Genomic DNA, 13,698 nt, shown 5'->3' with positions numbered 1-13,698 from the left:
TTTAATTCCGAGCATTTCCGGGTTCGAAGTTTGTTTGCTTTAGGGAGCGGCTTAATTCTTGAAGTATCGCGTTATCCACTCCGCACCCTCCCACTTCGTATAATGAATGTTAATTGACTGCAATAGACAATAGGCAATAGACGCAGGAGGAGGCCATTCAGCCCTTCGAGCCAGCGCCACCACTCAATGTGATCATGGCTGATCATTCTCAATCAGTACCCCGTTCCTGCCTTCTCCCCATACCCCCCTGACTCCGATATCCTAAAGATCTCTATCTAGCTCTCTCTTGAAATCATTCAGAGATTTGGCCTCCACTGCCTTCTGAGCCAGAGAATTCCACAGATTTACAACTCTCTGAGTGAAAAAGTTTTTCCTCAACTCCGTTCTAAATAGCCTCCCCTTTATTCTTAACTGTGGCCCCTGGTTCTGGACTCCCACTACATTGGGAACATGTTTCCTGCCTCTAACGTGACCAATCCCTTAATAAGATCCCCTCTCGTCCTTCTAAATTCCAGTGTATACAAGCCTAATCGCTCCAGTCTTTTAACATACGACAGTCTCGCCATTCCGGCAATTAACCTGGTGAACCTACGTTGCACGCCCTCAATAGCAAGAATATATTTCCTCAAATTTGGAGACCAAAATTGCACATAGTACTCCAGGTACGGTCTCACTAGGGCCCCGTACAACTGCAGAAAGACCTCTTTGCTCCTATACTCAACTCCTCTTGTTATGAAGGCCAACATTCCATTGGCTTTCTTCACTGCCTGCGGTACCTGCATGCTTCCTTTCAGTGACTGATGCACTAGGACACACAGATCTCGTTGTACGTCCCCTTTTCCAAACTTGACACCATTCAGATAATACTCTGCCTTCCTATTCTTACCACCAAAGTGGATAAGCTCACATTTATCCACATTAAACTGCAAGGGTTCATTGTGAAGTTGTCCGAGCAAACCTGCAACTAATCTCACAGGAGGGAGGGGCCGTTCGTTCTTGAAAGTGAATATACCAGAGATATGGACCTGGGACAGTGTAAAGCAGAACATAGGCGGCAAGGCCAAAATGGTGCCATACGTGGATGGGAAACGATGGTGAAATATAAATTTAGAGCGACTATTGAATGGTAACGTGTGAACACCGGTGAAATGTGGCGTTCCACCCTCTCTCTCTGTAATCTACATGTGTAGGAAGGAACTGCAGATACTGGTTTAAACCGAAGATAGACATTAAAAGCTGGAGTAACTCAACGGGTCTGACAGCACCTCTGGAGAAAAGGAATGGGCGACGTTTCGGGTCGAGACCCTTCTTCAGAGTGAGCGTTAGGGGAAAGAGAAACGATAGATATAGACGAGGATGCAGAGAGATATAGAACACATGAATGAAAAATATGCAAAAAAAATTAGGCTGTTAACGGAAATAGGCCATTGTTAGCTGGGTATTTATTCATAAAATTCTGGAGTAACTCAGCAGGTCAGGCAGCATCACCGGGGGTGACTGTGACATTCCCGTTGACTGCCCTTTAGTTTTCCATCGCATGCGGGCACTATTGTGGTACAGCTACAATGACCTGCTGTCGCACAGATACAACTGGTGCTCGCTGTGTGGAGTTTGGACGTTCTCGCTCTAACCTCGCGGACCTCTCCTCGATACTCCTGTTTAGCCGCACTAAAAAATAGAGTTGCTTCTGTTCTTTGGTAACGATTGAAGGGATTTAGCGGAACACGGGGCGAGCTAAATTGGGATTAGTTTAAACGGGTGTTTGAGAGCTTGACGAGAAGCCGCACAGATTCACAGAATTACACAACGTGCTGGAGTAACTCGGCGGGTCAGGCACCATCTCTGGAAAACGTATCGGTGATGTTTCCGGCTGGGACCCATCTTCGGTCTGGAGATGGACCCGCACCCGAAACGTCATCTACCCATGTTTTATCCCAAGAAACATCCCGTCCGGAAACCTCGAAAATCCATGTTCTTCAGGGATGCTACCTGGCCGCCGAGTTCTCCAGCATGTTGCGGTTCCTTGTTTCTACTTCGTCAAGTTAAACTCCGAGAACTCTCCGAATCCCACGGACAGTGATCGTTTCCATGCGTTCTCGACGAACAGCACTTCGCCTCAAGAGTATAGGAGCAAAAAGGTCCTTCTGCAGTTGTACAGAACCCTAGTGAGACCGCACCTGGAGTATTGTGTGCAGTTTTGGTCTCCAAAATTGAGGAAGGATATTCTTGTTGTTGAGGGGGTGCAGCGTAGATTTACTAGGTTAATTCCCGGAATGGCGGGACTGTCGTATGTTGAAAGACTGGAGCGACTAGGCTTGCATACACTGGAATTTAGAAGAATGGTAGGGGATCTTATTGAAACATATAAGATTATTAAGTGGTTGGACACGTTAGAGGCGGGAAACTTGTTCCCAATGTTGGGAGTGTCCAGAACTAGGGGCTACAATTTAAGAATAAGGGGTAGGCCATTTAGAACGGCGATGAGGGAAAACTTTTTCAGTCAGAGAGTTGTAAATCTGTGGAATTCTCTGCCTCAGAAGGCAGTGGAGGCCAATTCTCTGAATGCATTCAAGAGAGAGCGAGATAGAGCTCGTTATAATAGCGGATTCAGCGGGGATGGGGAGAAGGCAGGAACGGGGTAATGATTCAGAATGATCAGCCATGATCACACTGAATGGTGGTGCTGGGTCGAAGGACGAATGGCCTCCTCCTGCACCTATTGTCTATTGTCCATTGTCTAATGAGTAGGCGCGTTAGAAACCTGAGGCTCCGCGGCGGAGGGAAGGGGGATCCCGATCGACCCGCGATCGGCGGTCGGAGCGTGAGACGGGAAGGGGAAGACTATGGTGGGCCCAGCGTGGGGGGAGCGGCATGAGGGACGGTGGGAGACCCGGTGTTGGGAAGGGGAGCGGGGTACCGCGGGACTCTAGTTTTAGAATCCTCAGCCCAGGGGAATAGTCTACTTTTCCCCCTCAATTTTAGACAATAGACAATAGGTGCAGGAGAAGGCCATTCGACCCTTCGAGCAAGCACCACCATTCAATGTGATCATGGCTGATCATTCTCAATCAGTATCCCGTTCCTGCCTTCTCCCCATACCCCCTGACTCCGCTATCCTTAAGAGCTATATCTAGCTCTCTCTTGAATGCATCCACAGAATTGGCCACCACTGCCTTCTGATGCAGAGAATTCCACAGATTTACAACTCTCTGACTGAAAAGGTTCTTCCTCATCTCCGTTCTAAATGGCCTACCCCTTATTCTTAAACTGTGGCCTCTGGTTCTGGACTCCCCCAACATTGGGAACATGTTTCCTGCCTCTAACGTGTCCAACCCCTTAATAATCTTATATGTTTCGATAAGATCCCCTCTCATCCTTCTAAATTCCAGTGTGTACAAGCCTAGTCGCTCCAGTCTTTCAACATACGAGAGTCCCGCCATTCCGCGAATTAACCTAGTAAACCTACGCTGCACGCCCTCAATAGCATGAGTATCTATCCTCAAATTGGGAGACCAAAACTGCACACAGTATTCCAGGTGTGGTCTCACTAGGGCCCTGTACATCTGCAGAAGGACCTCTTTGCTCCTATATTCAACTCCTCTTGCTATGAAGTCCAACATTCCATTGGCTTTCTTCACTGCCTGCTTGTACCTGCATGCTTCCTTTCAGTGACTGATGCACTAGGACACCCAAATCTCGTTTTACGTCCCCTTTTCCCCTTTAAAATTTTTTATTTCAATTTCATGATTTTCGTGTACCTTGTTGTTTGTCGCGACCAATTGGCAGACCAATTTCCCTCCGGGGATAAATACAGATTTATCGTATCGTGTCGCTATTGGTAATTATGCAGTTCCCATCTCCTTCTTAATTGTTCGCAGGCTCACCATTGCCACCTTCTTCCTGCCCACATAAAACCCCATTCGTTATTCACATTCCCGTGGGTTGCACCCGTAGCCTGCCCGGCGATCTAAAACTTACCGATAAGTGAAAAAGGCTTGGATAGAGTGGACGTGGAGAGGATGTTCCCACTCGTGGGAATCTCGGACCCGAGGTCACAGCCCCAGATTTAACGGATGTTCCTTTAGGCAATCGAGGAGGAATATCTTGAGTCAGAGGGTGGTGAATCTGTGGATTTCTTTGCCACAGAGTGCTGTGGAGGCCAAATCAATGGATATTTTTAAGGCAGAGATGGACAGATTCTTAATTCGTACGGGTGTCAAGGGTTACGGGAAGAAGGCAGGAGAATGGGGTTAGGAGGGGGAGATAGATCAGCCATGATTGAATGGCGGAGTAGACTTGAAGGGCTGAATGGCTTAATCCTGCTCCTATCACCTATGATTCTCTCCACATCTAATAAGTTCAACTGCAATGTCAAATTTGTTCAATGTCCCACTTTTCCGTGCCCCGGTGAAGATTTCCGACCATTTATGATCCTGATGAGATCGAGATCCCATGGGTCAAGTATGAGTAGGGAGGCCAAGTGTATCAATCCTTAGATTTTTTAATAAAAGTTCAGTTGACGGGATCCGATAACACGTTTAAAAAAGAGGCGGATCAACACTTCTAAACGCATTGGCTGTTTATTTCTCTCTTCCCACATTGACATTCCCCCTGGATTTATTTCCGCGCTCACTGGGGTTTTACGACGCGGAATTTGGGAATTAAATGGAAGCCATTCAGCGCCGACCTGTTGTCCACCGGGTTTCTGCCCCACAGCCCCTGAGCCTCGCTCCTGACGCCGGTCCCGGGACCCGACCCTTTCACACACCCGGAGAGGAACCGGAGCAGATTCTCAGCCACTGGGTTTCTTGCCAAGGCCCAAAGAAAGGATAACGTTTCTCAGTGAATTTATTCCCAGTGAAGGTGTGGAGATGGGACTTGGTGCCCGCGTCGTAAAAGGAAACTGTCCCGGACTCGTAAACTCCCACCCTCCAGGGGATAGGACGGGCGGGGAGACGGGATGGAGGGGAGGTGACTGCTCCAGACTCCAGTCTCCGGGGTCAGTTCGGCCTGTCTCTTCCTCTCCACACACTCTGTGGCGACTCCCAGACTCCAGTACGTACTCCCCGCCACATCCACCTCCCAGTAATGTCTCCCCGATGTGAATCCCTCCGATCCCAGCACACACAGCCAGTTTATGAACCTCTTCCCGGTGTCAGGGAGACTCCTCCGAGACTCGGTCTGTCCCACCCTCTTCCGATCCTCAGACACCTCGAGCCCCGGATGCACTGTTTCCACATCCAGGGTGACGGAGACTGGGGGGAGAAGCAGAGAATTAGAGAGTCCCCGGGGTCGGGGGGAGACTCGGGCAGCGCGGCCCCGGGACCGGGGGAGAGGCCGCTCGGCCTCGGGCACAGGCGGGCGGACAATGAAAGTTTCCAGTGGGGGATTTTCCACAATTGCGCGAGATGGAAAAGAGAAATGCATTTCCGCTAATTTTCTTCCGGGAAGTGGAAGTTAAATGTTTTGGTTGTCGCGGACGGGGAGAGCGAAATGGGAGACGAGGATGGCGAAGTTGCGGCTGGGTACGTGTGTGCGTCAGACTGAGTTAATGTAATGGCCGTATTAAATATCAGTGGGTGCATGTATCCTGCGTTGGTGAGTGTGTTCATGGATGGTTGTGTAAGTCATGGTGTGTCCCCACATGTAAGGTGTGTGTTGGTGAGAGTGTGTGCTGTATGCCTGTGGACTAGTCGAATGAATAAATTCACTGGTCGACACAAAATGCTGGAGTAACTCAGCGGGCCAGGCAGCATCTCTGGAGAGAAGGAATGGGTGACGTTTCGAGACGAGACCCTTCTTCACCCTTCTTCAGATTGGTGGCAGGGGAGTGGGTGGGACAGAGATGGAATGTAGTCGGAGACAGAAAGACTGGTGGGAGAACTGGGGAGGTGGAGGGGATAGGGAGGGAAAGCAAGGGCTATTTGAAGTTAGAGAAGTCAATGTTCATACCGTTGGGGTGTAAACTACCCACGCTAAATATGAGGTGCTCTTCCTCCAATTTGCTGTTCCTTCACTCTGACAATGGAGGAGGCCCAGGACAGAAAGGAGTTGAAGTGCTGAGTCACTGGGAGATGGGTGGCAGTGTGAACTGTGAGGAAGATGTGAGGAAGATGCTATGAGGTTGCAGGTTGCCTTGGACAGGTTGTGTGAGTGGGCGGATGCATTGCAGATGCAATTTAATGTGGATAAGTGTGAGTTATCCACTTTGGTGGTAAGAATAGGAAGGCAGAGTATTATCTGAATGGTGTCAAGTTAGGAACAGGGGACGTACAACGAGATCTGGGTGTCCTAGTGCATCAGTCACTGAAAGGAAGCATGCAGGAAGAGCAGGCAGTGAAGAAAGCCAATGGAATGTTGGCCTTCATAACAAGAGGAGTTGAGTATAGGAGAAAAGAGGCCCTTCTGCAGTAGTACAGGGCTCCAGTGAGACCGCAACTGGAGTACTGTGTGCAGTTTTGGTCTCCAAATTTGAGGAATTATATTCTTGCTTTTGAGGACGTGCAGCGTAGGTTTACTAGGTTAATTCCCGGAATGGTGGGACCGTCATATGTTGAAAGACTGGAGCGACTCGGATTGTATAATTTGGAATTTAGAGGGATGAAAGGAGATCTTATCGAAACATATAAGATTATTAAGGGGTTGGAAACGTTACAGGCAGGAAACATGTTCCCAATGTTGGGGGAGTCCAGAACAAGGGGCCACAGTTTAAAAATAAGGTGTAGGCCAATTAGAACAGAGATGAGGAAAAACTTTTTCAGTCAGAGAGTTGTGAATCTGTGGAATTCTCAGCCTCAGAAGACAGTGGAGGCCAATTCTCTGAATGCATTCAAGAGAGAGCTAGATAGAGCTCTTAAGGATAGCGGAGTCAGGGGGTATGTGGAGAAGGCAGGAACGGGGTACTGATAGAGAATGATCAACCATGATCACATTGAATGGCGGTGCTCGCTCGAAGGGCACCTTCGAAATTAGAAATTTCACGCTGTCTTTTTGTTCCATCCGTTCCTGTAAACGCAGGAGTTCCTCCTGATTAGAATTTAAATTCTCTTGAATCTCCCGAAGATTTTTCTCCATTAGATTTAGAAATCCGCTCCTCATCTTCTCGGATGTCTTTGAGGAAGTCCTTTTCTTTCTCAGTGATAATCTGGTGCAGTTTAGCAAACTGGGTTGTGACATGGGACTGAAGGCTGTGTGACTCTTCCTGTCAAATGAATGTTGAAGATTAACATAATATATTTCTGTATTGTGTTTGCTTACAGCACATGTGTCAAACACAAGGCCGGCGGGCCGCCACGTCACCTGTTCAGTACTGCCTTCAACCACTGAAGGTCACCTCACCTTCTGTCTCCTTTCTCTGTTCATTTATTTATTTACTTATTTATCTATTTATTCATTTCCCTATGTTCTCAAAATCTCTGTAAAGCGTCTTTGAGTATATGAAAAGCGCTATATAAATAAAATGTATTGTTATTATTATTATTTTATGTGGCCCGCGAGAGCTTAATTGTCATTGGTCGAATATCTTTTAAGTTACAGACATTTTTAACTTTCAAACTCTCATTTCTAAACACATTTTTCAAAGTGCTGTGCGTCTGACGGCACGGCCTCTCCTCACTCTACCTCATCCGGGGGACACTCCCTAGCAGGAGGGAGATGGTCGCACTGATGGTCCTCATCCTTCCCTTCCGTCCCTTCAATCCACGGGCACGGCGTCCTGGAGTCCCCCCTCCCGCCCGGACCCAGCGGGACCGGGCAGCTTCTTCTCCTCCTCCTTCAGCGGTCGCTGCCACCGACGGCCCCGTCGCGACCTCAGAAAGATGGCGGCCTCCTCATGCTCTGCCATCTTGTGCGCATCCCCCGCCGCGCCTCTCTCCTCTCTCCTCTCACTTCTCTCCACTCCCCACTCTCCCAGACCCGCGGCCGTCCGCCCCGAGTAGTCCCACCTCCGCCGCCCGACTCGAGTAGTCCCACCTCCGCCGCCCGACTCGAGTAGTCCGGGGCTCCCTCCTCCTCCCTGCACGTTCGGTAAGTGCCTTTCGCCGCCAACGGCTCCACGGAGGGGAGGGGACGTGGGTGGCGGGTGGGGGAGTGGAGGGGGGGGGGGTGGAGGAGAGAATGGGGGGGGGTGGGTGGAGGAGAGAGTGGGGGAAAGGGGTGGTGGGGAAAGGGGGGGAGTGGGTGAGGAGAGAGTAGGGGGAGAGTGGGACTGGGGAGGGGGACAGCGGGGGTGGTTGGGGGAAGAGAGAGTGGGGGTGGGGGGAAGGGGAACAGTGGGGGTCAGGGAAGAGGGGAGAGTTGGGGGAGGGTGGGAGGAGCAGAGAGTGGGGGTGGGTGGGAGAGTGGGACTGGGGAGGGGGGTGGTGGTGGTGGGGGGAAGAGAGTGTGGTGGTGGGGGGAAGGGGGATGGTGGGGGTCAGGGAAGAGTGGGGGGGAAGCAAAGAGGGAGAAGGTGGGTGGGGAAGGGGACAGTGAGAGTGAAAGGGGGAGCAGGGGGTGGAGGAGGTGGGAGGAGAGGGGGTGTGGGGAGGGGGGGTGGTGGTGGGGGGAGGGGGGGTGGTGGTGGGGGGAGGGGGGTGGTGATGGGGGGAAGAGAGAGTGGGGGTGGGAGGGAAGGGGGACTGTCAGGGAAGAGGGGAAAGTGGGGGGAGGGAGTGGGGGAGGGAGGGAAAGGTGGATGATGGGGAAGGGGACAATGAGAGTGACAGGAGGGGGTGGGGGGAGGAGAGCGGGAGTGCGGGGGGAAGGGGGTGGTGGTGGGGGAAGAGAATGGGGGGTAGGGGGAGGGGGACAGTGGGGGTGGGGGAGAGGTGGACGGTGAGAATGCAGGTGGGGCGAGTGGGTGGAGGGGAGGGGTGGGAGGGGGGTGAGGGGAGGAGAGAGTGGGGGAGGCGGGGGTGGGTGAGGAGGGGTGGAGGAGATAGTGGGGCTGGGGAGAGTGGGGCTGGGGAGGACAGAATGTGGGGGGAGGGGAGAGTGGGGGAAAGGGGGGATGGAGGAGGGGAGAGTGTCGGAAAGGGGGGATGGGAAGGAGAGAGTGGGGCGGGGAGGAGAGAGTGGGGGGTGGGGGAGGAGAGAGTGGTGGAAAGGGAGGTGGTGGGGAATGGGGGGGGTGGAGGAGAGTGCGAGTGGGGGTTGGAGGGAGAATGCTACTGGGGAGGAAGGTGGGGTGGGGAGGAGAGAAGAGTGGGGGTGGGGGGGAGGAGGGGGTGCTGGTGGGGGGATGAGAGAGTGGGGTGGGGGAGAAGGGGGGCAGTGGGGGTCAGGGAAAATGGGAGAGTGGGGAGGAGGGATAAGGGGGATTGAGTAGGGGGTTGAGGATGCTACACCAATACAGGAGAGGCTTTGGGTCCAAGGCTCCTCGGTCACACCCTCTCCCCTTCCCTGTACCGCCTTTAATTGCGCTCCCCCTCCCCTGGAGGAGCACGGCACCACAGTGAAGGAGAAAGAAGATGGCCGCTGGCAGGACGGTGTCAGAGGATCCCTCTCCCCTTTCCCCATCTCACCCACCCCTCCCCTCTCCACCTCCCCCCCCCCCCCCTTTGAGATTCTTTTTTTTTTTTTTAAGAGACAATTTATTTTAAAGAAAAAACGCGATTTCCCCAGGTCGAAATGGAAACCCTACGAGGAACGGGCCCAATTTGTCAATGTGCTTACATATATTTTTACATTTATGTTAATGCATGTACAATATTTGTTCATTTCAATAAATAATAATCAAATGCAGACAGTTATTTAACAATATGTTAAGGATTAGTTACATTTATACAGTCTTACAGTTACAAACGGCCCTTTGAGGGCAACCATAATGCTGATGTGGCCCGGGGTGAAAATGAGTTTGACACCCTTGCTTTAAACTGTACCTTTACTAAAAAGCACTGAACCCTGAACTCATTGAACCCTGAACTCACTGAACCCTGAACTAAAAGTACGAACAAAAAGCAGAAATACAACCCTGTGGTTACGCCCAATCAGCTGCTTCCTCTAGTCTGCTTCCACCAATCAGCTGCTTCCTCTAGTCCACTTCCACCAATCAGCTGCTTCCTCTAGTCCACTTCCACCAATCAGCTGCTTCCTCTAGTCCGCTTCCACCAATCAGCGGCTTCCTAAAGACCACTTCTTTTGAAGTGTGAGGGAACGTTTTTAAACCAACGCTGCACCAACCGCTCCTGGGCCCCGCCCACACGCTGCTCCACCGCTCCTGGGCCCCGCCCACACGCTGCTCCACCGCTCCTGGGCCCCGCCCACACGCTGCTCCAACCGCTCTTGGGCCCCGCCCACACGCTGCACCAACCGCTCATGGGCCCCGCCCACACGCTGCACCAACCGCTCCATGGCCCCGCCCACACGCGGTGGTGTGCTTGGTGTGGTTTATTAGTATTGTTCAGCCTTTGCTGCCAGCGCACATTTGAACACTCGCGATACTCCAAGGGCTCGGCGTGAATTAGGAAGTTCCGGGAATTGAAAATGGCTTCGATGGCTCAGTCCGAGTGTTGGACCGAGGACGTGGTTTGTCCCATTTGCCTGGATTTGTTCACCCATCCGGTGTCACTGGAGTGCGGGCACAACTTCTGCCGCTCCTGCATCACGCAGAGTTGGGACAGGGAGGGGAGAAACTCCTGCCCGGAGTGTAGAGAGGAGTTTGCAGACCGCAGCCTCAGGATGAATCGGGCCCTGGTGAGTATCACCGAGAAAGCTCGAACACTCAGCCCGAAAACGGAAAGCAAGCAAAGTAAACTTCACTGCGAGGAACACCAGGAAGAACTGAAGCTGTTTTGCGAAACAGACAAACAACTAATCTGCCTGATCTGCCGAGACGCGCGGGAACACAGAGAGCACCTCTTCATGCCGATTAAAGAAGCAGTTGAAATCTTCAAGGTAAAAAAAACAAAGAGCATCTGGTGATTTTCCATTTCCGCCTTTCGCAGAGACCGCACCCTCGGCGACTGCTGTTTTGCACTCAGTTTCCCACACGAACCATCCCTTCCCCATGTACCCGCCCCACCTACAGTAAGACATGAGACACCTGTGGCTATACCTTCTCCCTTACAACAGACAATAGGTGCAGGAGGAGGCCATTCGGCCCTTCGAGCCAGCACCGCCATTCAATGTGATCATGGCTGATCATTCTCAATCAGTACCCCGTTCCTGCCTTCTCCCCATCCCCCCTGACTCCGCTATCCTTAAGAGCTCTATCCAACTCTCTCTTGAATGCATTCAGAGAATTGGCCTCCACTGCCTTCTGAGGCAGAGAATTCCACAGATTCACAACTCTCTGACTGAAAAAGCTTTTCCTCATTTCAGTTCTAAATGGCCTACCCCTTATTCTTAAACTGTGGCCCCTTGTTCTGGACTCCCCCAACATTGGGAACATGTTTCCTGCCTCTAACGTGTCTAACCCCTTAATAATCTTATACGTTTCGATAAGATCTCCTCTCATCCTTCTAAATCCCAGTGTATACAAGCCTAGTCGCTCCAGTCTTTCAACATATGATAATCCCGCCATTCCGGGAATTAACCTAGTAAACCTACGCTGCACGCCCTCAATAGCAAGAATATCCTTCCTCAAATTTGGAGACCAAAACTGCACACAGTACTCCAGGTGCAGTCTCACTAGGGCCCTGTACAACTGCAGAAGGACCTCTTTGCTCCTATACGCAACTCCTCTTGTTATGAAGGCCAACATTCCATTGGCTTTCTTCACTGCCTGCTGTACCTGCATGCTTCCTTTCAGTGACTGATGCACTAGGACACCCAGATCTCGTTGTACGTTCCCTGTTCCTAACTTGACACCATTCAGATAATACTCTGCCTTCCTATTCTTACCACCAAAGCGGATAACCTCACACTTATTCACATTAAACTGCATCTGCCATGCATCCGCCCACTCACACAGCCTGTCCAAGTCACCCTGCAACCTCATAGCATCTTCCTCACAGTTCACACTACCACCCAGCTTTGTATCATCTGCAAATTTGCTAATGGTACTTTTAATCCCTTCATCCAAGTCATTAATGTATATTGTAAATAGCTGCGGTCCCAGCACTGAGCCTTGCGGTACCCCACTAGTCACTGCCTGCCATTCTGAAAGGGACCCATTTATCCCCACTCTTTGCTTTCTGTCTGTCTTACACCCATCAAGGGACCCCTGACAGCGAGAGAGAGAGAGAGGGGTTTTCGTGCACTACCTGTCACCCTCACCCACTGCATCCCGTTTTCCCGACGAGGCCTCCATTACACCGGCGAGGCGAGAGGGTAGATTGAGCCACCGTTTCCGCGAGTACCCCTGCCAAGCCCCGATGGATCTACCGGTTGCTAACCAGTTCAACTCTCCTTTGCATTCCTACGCTGACTTTTCTGCCCTGGGCTTCTGTTTTGCTTGATTGCAAACTGAAGGAAATGCGCCTCAAATTCCGATTGTGAAGCTCGGAATTTCTCGTGTAATTCCTTCAGCATAAACATTAACATTTACAGTTTGTAGGTAACCAAACTACATACATACATAACACTCCCACACCACCCACAACACTTTAATTCCCACCTATTACTCTATTAATCATTCCTCTATTAATCTTACTTATAACTTTTTTATTTATCTTATTACTCTTATTATTTGTATTTCCTACCTTTTCTTGTTCTGTATTTTTATGCTCACTTTGAATTGCCATTACTGTATGAAATGTGCGATATAAATAAACTTGCCTTGCCTTGCCTGTCTAGACCAAGCTACTGGGCCCAAACCTCTCCTGCATTGGTGCAGCACCCTCTCTTCCATCCCTCGCCCCCTTCCCCCTCTCCTCTCCCCCCTCCCTCCCTCCTCCCCTCCCCCTCCCTCCCCCACCTCGCATCCCCCTCCCCTACACACTCCCTTCCCTTCCCCCTTCCCCTTCCCCCATCCCCCTCCCCCTCCCCACTTCCCCTCCCCCCTTTCCCTCCCCACTTCCCCTCCCCACTTCCCCTCCCTCACTGCATCCCCCTTATCCTCCATCCTTCTCCCTCCCTCCCTCGGAGATAGATTTAAACTTTAAAATGTGAATAACTTTAAAAATATAACACCGATTTCAATGAAACTTCTTCCATTAGCACCAAAGGGACGACGTTGAGTAAGATGGGCCTAAAATTGTCACGCTATCGTGTTCTGCTTTGGCTGTAGTTCAGGAACAAACAAACAAACAAACGAGGGTTTTAGTATAGAGATGCCACACCTGGCAGTGCAACCATTTCCTCCTTCCCATCCCCAACCCCTCCCCATCTATATTCTTTCCTCTGGCTTTACAATTCGCACCTCTTGTTTCCTTACTCCTTACTTCCCTTATTTTTGTCTTTTCATGTATGGCCTTTGGCCAACCTGCTGCCAAACCCCTACCCCTCCCCCCCCCCCCCCCTTCACTTGTATCCACCTATCACCTGGCAGATGTATTCCTGGCCCATCTTTCCCACCTACTCCTATCAGTCCAAAGAAAGATTCTGACCCAAAATGTCGCCTACGGCTCTCCACCGATACGCTTCCTGACCCGCCAAGTTCCCCAGCAGTCTGTGTCTTTTTGTAAACGTTCATGTACAGTTCCGTGTCTGCAGTCCATTGGTTCCGTCTGGTCTAATTCTTTTACTGACTGAATCTGAACCTCAATCCCAGGAGAAGATTAAAACATCTTTGGAAACTCTCACAAAAAATAAATCAGCGATGGAGGAAATGGAGCA

The 13,698-nt window shown here is 51.0% G+C and overlaps 1 protein-coding gene across 1 annotated transcript in view; it reads left to right on the top strand.

Annotated features, from left to right (window-relative positions):
• The first annotated feature begins 10,464 nt into the window (after positions 1 to 10,464).
• LOC144602588 (E3 ubiquitin-protein ligase TRIM21-like) overlaps positions 10,465 to 13,698 on the top strand; it is a 40,028-nt gene continuing 36,794 nt past the window's right edge. Inside the window, exons 1-2 of the mRNA XM_078415717.1 lie at positions 10,465 to 10,875; positions 13,634 to 13,695. Coding sequence (XP_078271843.1) covers positions 10,465 to 10,875; positions 13,634 to 13,695 — 473 coding nt within the window. The remainder of the gene's footprint in view (positions 10,876 to 13,633; positions 13,696 to 13,698) is intronic.

The sequence above is a fragment of the Rhinoraja longicauda genome, chromosome 19 (genome assembly GCF_053455715.1).
Source record: "Rhinoraja longicauda isolate Sanriku21f chromosome 19, sRhiLon1.1, whole genome shotgun sequence".
Taxonomy (NCBI): Eukaryota; Metazoa; Chordata; class Chondrichthyes; order Rajiformes; family Arhynchobatidae; genus Rhinoraja; species Rhinoraja longicauda.
Note: the sequence above shows the minus strand (reverse complement) of the source record. Positions and strands in the feature narration are given on the sequence as shown.